We start from the raw sequence: 6,806 nt of genomic DNA on the forward strand, positions 1-6,806 counted from the left end.
AAAAATCGCTGTTAACTTTATGCGAGTTCCCTTGTATGTTATTTGTCATTTTTCCCTTGTTGCTTTCAATAACTTTTCTTTGTCTTTAATTTTTGTCAATTTGATTACTATGTGTCTCAGTTTGTTACTCCTTGGATTTATCCTGCCTGGGAATCTCTGTGCTTCCTGTACTTGGGTGGCTATTTCCTTTCCCAAGTTAGGGAAATTTTTGACTATAATCTCTTCAAATATTTTCTCGGGTCCTTCCTCTCTCTCTTCTCCTTCTGGGACCCCTATAATGCGAATGTTGTTGCATTTAATGTTGTCTCAGAGGTCTCTTAGGCTGTCTTCATTTCTTTTCATTCTTTTTTTTAAATTCTGTTCCACGGCAGTGAATTCCACCCTTCTGTCTTCCAGGTCACTTATCCATTCTTCTGCCTCAGTTATTCTGCTATTGATTCCTTCTAGTATATTTTTCATTTCAGTTATTGTATTGTTCATCTCTGTTTGTTTGTTCTTTAATTCTTCTAGGTATTTGTTCTTTAGTTCTTCTAGGTCTTTGTTAAACATTTCTTGCATCTTCTCGATCTTTGCCTCCATTCTTTTTCCGAGGTCCTGGATCATCTTCACTATCATTATTCTGAATTCTTTTTCTGGAAGATTGCCTATCTCCACTTCATTTAGTTGTTTTTCTGGGGTTTTATCTTGTTCCTTCATCTGGTACAAAGTCCTCTGCCTTTTCATTTTGTCTGTCTTTCTGTGAATGTGGTTTTCCTTCCACAGGCTGAAGAATTGTAGTTCTCCTTGCTTCTCCTGTCTTCCCTCTCTACTTTGTATAACTTATGCAACCTCACACATCAGTCTAGAGCCCTGACTGGAGGTGAGGGAGAGGTGGTCCCAGACTGGAATCCCAGCCTTAAGGGCACCATGGGCAAGTTACTTTAGCTGTTTGCACCTCAGTTTCCTCACTGGTAAAATGGGAATACTAAAGCATTCATCCTAGGGTTGTGGTGGAAGAGCTTAGTATAGAACTTGATGTGAAGTGGGTACTCATAATTGTTAGCCAGCAAACAATGACAACTCATGGTTAGGAAATTGCAGCAGAAGTGGGCTTCTGGCTCCCACTTGAATGCTCTTTGCCACAGACTAAGCCATTTCATTACATGACCCTCTTCCCTTGTTCATTTCACAGCTGAGACACCCAGGTTCAAGAAGTGAGCTGCACATTAGGACACAGACAGCCAAGAGGCAGCTTGGTCTCAGGTGACCTGAAAGAATTAATTACTGCCCTGGGGTCAAGTGCACCAGCTGTCAAAGGGAAAGGCCGCCTTCTAACTGACCCTGTGAGCTGATGAAGGAGGAGCCAGGCTCTTGCTGAGGCTGTCACAGGGTACTGAAATGACTGACAGAAATCTGGCAGTTGTATCCCTGGGCAGATGGATTGCCTGATACAGATGTTGGGACCCAAGCCCTGGGATTGGCCTAAAAGAGGGCTGTGTTGACCCACCGGCTGGGCCTTGCATCCTGTCAAACTGCTGCACATCCAGACAAAAATAACAGCCTGGAAATAGTGCTGAGGCAATCTGCCGGCCTCTGTATGGAAGCTAAAGCCACCATGCAGATGCTGACCAAGTGCTACCACAGGAACTGCCTGCTGACTGTCATGGACCAGTACTCAGCCATGGTGTGCAACATGAAACAGCTGGTGATGATCCCCAGCCTTCTGTGAGATGTGCAGCTGAGTGTTTGATGGGCACCAGGCCTAGGCAGGGGCTACCGATCTCTACTACTTCACCATGCTCAAGGCCATCTGCGTGGATGTGGAACATGGGCTGTTGCCCTGGGGGGAGTGGAAGGCCAAGGTGGCAGGTGGCAAAGCCGATGAGGCTGAGAATGAAGCTGCAGAGACAGAGGAGGCCGAGGAGGAGAGGGTTTTGGGGCAGATGGACCTGGAAGCCTAGTTCCACCTGCTCTTCTCCAGCCTTCCTCACATCCTCACCCGCCTTACCCTGAAAGCCGAGGAGGTGATAAGGAAATACCAGGAGATAATGGGACAGCCCATAGAGGCCTCGGACTCTAGGAAAGGTAACAGTGGCCATGCTAGTGGGTGTCAGAGTCCACTGAGGGACATCCCAGGGGAGGCAATAGAGCAGTGGTGAACCCAGTGCGAGAGGGAGAGCCTGGCTCTCAGACAAAGCCACCCTCACTTTGGGATATTGGAACCATGACCTGGGAAGGTCCAAGGCCAGGCCTGCCTTACTCTCCTTCTGACCCAGAATTGGTGAGTAATGGTGGTGAACTGTCATGGAAACATAAGGAAAAGTGGTTGGTGAGTGCATACCTTATGTGCACTTATTTGTATTTGTGCAATTATTAGTAAGTGTGTGAATATTTGGAGCTGTACGATCTGAACAGGTGTGCTCTCACCATCGATTTCTTTAAGAATCTCATTAAAGCCAAGGACTCTCTCTCCAGAGTCTAGGCATAAAGACACATAACTGTACATGCAATTTAAGGGGATATGCCATCTACCAGGGCCTATCCATGAATTCTAAAATAAGAACCCCTGATGTCACATATAAATGATAGCTTCTATTTGAGCACATAATGAATGCCAGCATAGTCCCTAAATGCTTGAGATAGGATTAACTCATTTAATCTTCATAACAATTCTAGGAAGATAGGTTTTTTTAAAAAATAATTAATTAATTTTTGGCTGTGTTGGTCTTCATTGCTGGGCGCGGGCTTTCTCTAGTTGCAGTGAGCAGGAGCTACTCTTCATTGTGGTGCGTGGGCTTCTCACTGTGGTGGCTTCTCTTGTTGCAGAGCATGGGTCCTAGGCACGCAGGCTTCAGTAGTTGTGGCGCACAGGCTTAGTTGCTCCGCGGCATGTGGGATCTCCCTGGACCAGGGCTCGAACCTGTGTCCCTTGCATTGATAGGCGGATTCTTAAACACTGTGCCATCAGGGAAGTCCGGAAGATAGGTTTTTTCTACTTTATAAGTGAAGAAACTTACCCAAGGCATGTGTTTACTCAGGTGTCGAATGTGAATTCTGTGTGTGTGGCACTGCTTCCAACATTTTTTCAAGTTATGAAATATGGAGAATTATACTTATATGGCACATGGGGGTACATAGGTGAGGCTACTCACAGTAGTCCTGCAACTAGTAGGGGTACTCTGGCCATCCCAAGTGGCAGCCAGCCAAATGGAAAGCTAAAGGACCACTATTTGGGCACTCAAATCTGTTCCGGGGACACCAGTGTGGAGGCATGCCCGTTGGGAAGCCCAGCTGTGAGGACATATACCTACGTGTTGGAATCTGAGCACAGGAGGGCTGGGGTTGTGAGGTGTAGATGAGCAGGAAGCTAGACTAGCAGGTGGTGGCACAGGGTAGGAGGTGGGAAGGGGATCTGGGACAGTCATGGATGGGTCACTCCTGGGTAATGACTGGGAGAAATTTGGCCACGGCACATGCCAGTTTTGATCCTATGCCACCTGCCAGCCCTGCTCCCACAAACTGGCTTCATCGGTAGTAAACCATGTCCAAGCCCATGTCCATGGGAATCTCACAACCACCTGATGCAGGTATTTGGGCAGAATCTTTATCCTCATTTTACCTGTAAGGAAATTGAATCCAGAGAGATGAACTGACTCACCCAAAGTCACATAATTAGTAGGGGGATAAAAACAAGCAAGACTGGCCCCAACTTTGAGCTGGGAGTTCTTTCCATCAGATTTACTCTCATGATTTTCCTGAGGCCACTCTATAATGATGGGAAATACACATGGATCCTGAACACACAGCCTATAAAGAGCTCTGTTCCTGGTATTTTCTCAGCCATTTTCCCTTCCCCTACCTCAAACCCAAACCCAAACTGCCAACTTCAACCCTGCTTCCCTCTCCCCTTGAGGCTCCCTGGGTGGGCTTTCAGAGGTTCTTCTTGAATGTAATGGGCCTGGGTCAAGAGCTCTGGGTTCAAGTCCTGATTCCATCACTAATGAGCTGTCAGGCCTTGTTTTCAATCACTTCTCTGGGTTTCAGTTTATTCACTGAATAATAACAGTATTAGTAAAAACAATTAGCACTTGAATAGTCTTGTAGTTTAAAATCACTTGCATATCAATGATCTTATGGAATTATAATCCCCTCTTACAAATGGAAAAACTGGAGGTCTGAGAGATAAAATGAGTCCAAGGTTACTCAGGAAATGGCAGAGCCAAGACGTGAATGGGCCCTGGCCTAACTCACATCTAATTCCTTTCCTCTACACTACTGGATTTCCTTAGCACCTTAGAATTCTGCAGCTTGGGCTGGAGGTGGGAATTAGGGATGGCAAAGCGGTGAGAAACCCCACTCCTTGGTCAGCCAAACCACTTCAAACACAAAAGCAGCCAATTCTATATTGTAACGCAATGCACCCTAGCTGGTTTTTTGTGGCAGCTGTACAGAAGTTAAAAAATATCTGGCCTCTTGTCCTGGCTCTTCACTGATCTCTCTATGCCCTGGACAACTTAGTTCACCTTTCTGTAGTTTTCCTGTTAGTAAAATGTAGAGATGAAACTAGGTGAGATATTGCAGCACTGACAGCCGGATTCTGCTTGTAGCACTGTAATGCCACCAGGGTTTTCCTATGGCAGCACCGCTGCGCTTTTTCAGTATTTTCCTATTTTAATAGGCACGTGACAGTACCTTAATGGTGTGAATTTAGACTGCTTTTTTAAAATTTCTGCACTCCACAGCTTACTCCACATGACAGAAGGCAGACTCTGTGATGAGGACATGGAGCAGTTCGCTAGCCTGATGATGGTAAGACCAGAAAGACCTGGACCCGCAGCTAGAAGTGAAGGCGACTTGGATGTCTGGGATGCTTGCCTACCTGTCTCTGAGAACCAATTCGTGGACTCATCACTGGGTCACCTTTAGGTTGCTTGTTGTTATTCACAACTCTCCTTGCTCCTCTTACCAGCTTGGGGTGGTAGCCAGTGGTTCACAAGGGACCACATGTCACCTGGCCAGTGTGTTAGAGCAGAAAGAGAGGTTTTAGCATCTGACTAATCGAAGTTCACATCCTTCCCTCTTGGCAGTCATTCACTGTGATCTTGGGCGAGTTATTTAACGCACTGTAGCCTAAATTTCCTCTTCTATAAAATGGGGATAGTGTTACCTACCTCATAAAGTTGTTATGAAAATTAAACAAGACAATAAGTCAAAAGCAGCTGGCATGTGAGAGCTATTATTGTAGGTGGATTTTTTTCTCCCACCCTCACCTTGTCTTTGTTCTAGCCCTCCCTTACTTTTTAGCCTCCAGAACTAAGAAGTAGCAGAGTCATAAACTCTGAGTGGTTCACACTCTTACACCTGCTGAGCACAGGTGAACTATATTTATTGCAGTAGCGATAAAAAATACCTTGTATTTGTACATATCTTTATTAACCTCTAAAGTACTTTCTCAGACACAATTTCTTTTTTTTTTTTTTTTTGAGGTATGCGGGTCTCTCACTGCTGTGGCCTCTCCCGCTGCGGAGCACAGGCTCTGGACGTGCAGGCTCAGCGGCCATGGCTCACGGGCCCAGCCGCTCCGCGGCATGTGGGATCTTCCCGGACCCGGGCACGAACCCGTGTCCCCTGCATCGGCAGGTGGACTCTCAACCACCGAGCTACCAGGGAAGCCCCACAATTTCATTTTTAACAAGTAGGACTCAAGAGAAGAGATGGAACCATCTGATTTGCCCATCTGCTTATATTCAGACTGCCACCTAATTTGAAATCACATATAAATAAACACTTTTATTAATCTCCAAAACCTAATCTGATTATAAAATCTGACCTTGGAGGGCTTCCCTGGTGGTGCAGTGGTTGAGAGTCCGCCTGCCGATGCAGGGGACACGGGTTCGTGCCCCGGTCCGGGAGGATCCCACATGCCGCGGAGCGGCCAGGCCTGTGAGCCATGGCCGCTGAACCTGCGCGTCCAGAGCCTGTGCTCCGCAACGGGAGAGGCCACAACAGTGAGAGGCCCATGTACCGCAAAAAAAAAAAAAAAAAAATCTGACCTTGGAAACAAAAACTTTTTGGACAAGCATTTGGACTTGATAAGCCATAAAGAGTAACCTCGTTCTAGTTAGGTGGGATCTTTTACTTCTAATTGCACCAAGCTATAAGCCATAAAGAGTAACCTCGTTCTAGTTAGGTGGGATCTTTTACTTCTAATTGCACCAAGCTCCACTGTAGACAGAATTAGCTACTGAGCCCACTTTCTCCAGGATGATCCATCTAAGAGCTGAGACCCCTTTGCCGTATCAGCTGTTCTCCTGGTCTTGAGTTTCCTCCTTCTCAACCACCCTCTATGTTGTTGCAGAGAGCTCAGTAATACAAACATGACCATGTTATTCCTGTTTAAAATCCTTTAGTGACTTTCCACTACCTATAGAATCAAGTCAAAATTATTCTGCATGACTCACAAAACCTTCCATAATCTGGCTTGCTTGGTTTCACTTTGCATTAGAACTGGAACAGGCAAAACTCTTCTGTAAAGGGCCATATATTAAATATTTTAGGCTTTGCAGACCATTAGGTCTCTGTCACAACCACTCAACTCTGCTGCAGTACCATGGAAGCAGCCATAAACAGGTAAACAAATGAGCTTGGCTGTGTCCAATAAAATTGTCTTGGCAGTGAGCCAGATTTGGCCCACAGGCTATAGTTTGCCAACTCTGAACTAGAACCCCATTTTTAAATCTGCCAGATGGCTTCTTAAAACTAGGTAAATGGAAACTGACCATTCTCCGATGAACTATTTTTCTTATGACAAAAAGAAGTCAGAGTGC

General features: G+C 45.8%; 1 protein-coding gene across 1 annotated transcript; it reads left to right on the forward strand.

The window, feature by feature from the left end:
- Positions 1-1,515: 1,515 nt before the first annotated feature.
- On the forward strand, positions 1,516-2,138 carry THRSP (thyroid hormone responsive; the record flags this gene model as incomplete). The annotated part of the gene is given in 5 exon segments (XM_081240702.1): positions 1,516-1,705; positions 1,709-1,723; positions 1,725-1,742; positions 1,746-1,937; positions 1,941-2,138. Coding segments are annotated over 5 exon segments (552 nt in total). The 5' UTR covers positions 1,516-1,576.
- Positions 2,139-6,806: the final 4,668 nt, after the last annotated feature.

This window comes from Mesoplodon bidens, assembly GCF_964165515.1.
Source record: "Mesoplodon bidens genome assembly, chromosome: 7".
Classification (NCBI taxonomy): domain Eukaryota; kingdom Metazoa; phylum Chordata; class Mammalia; order Artiodactyla; family Ziphiidae; genus Mesoplodon; species Mesoplodon bidens.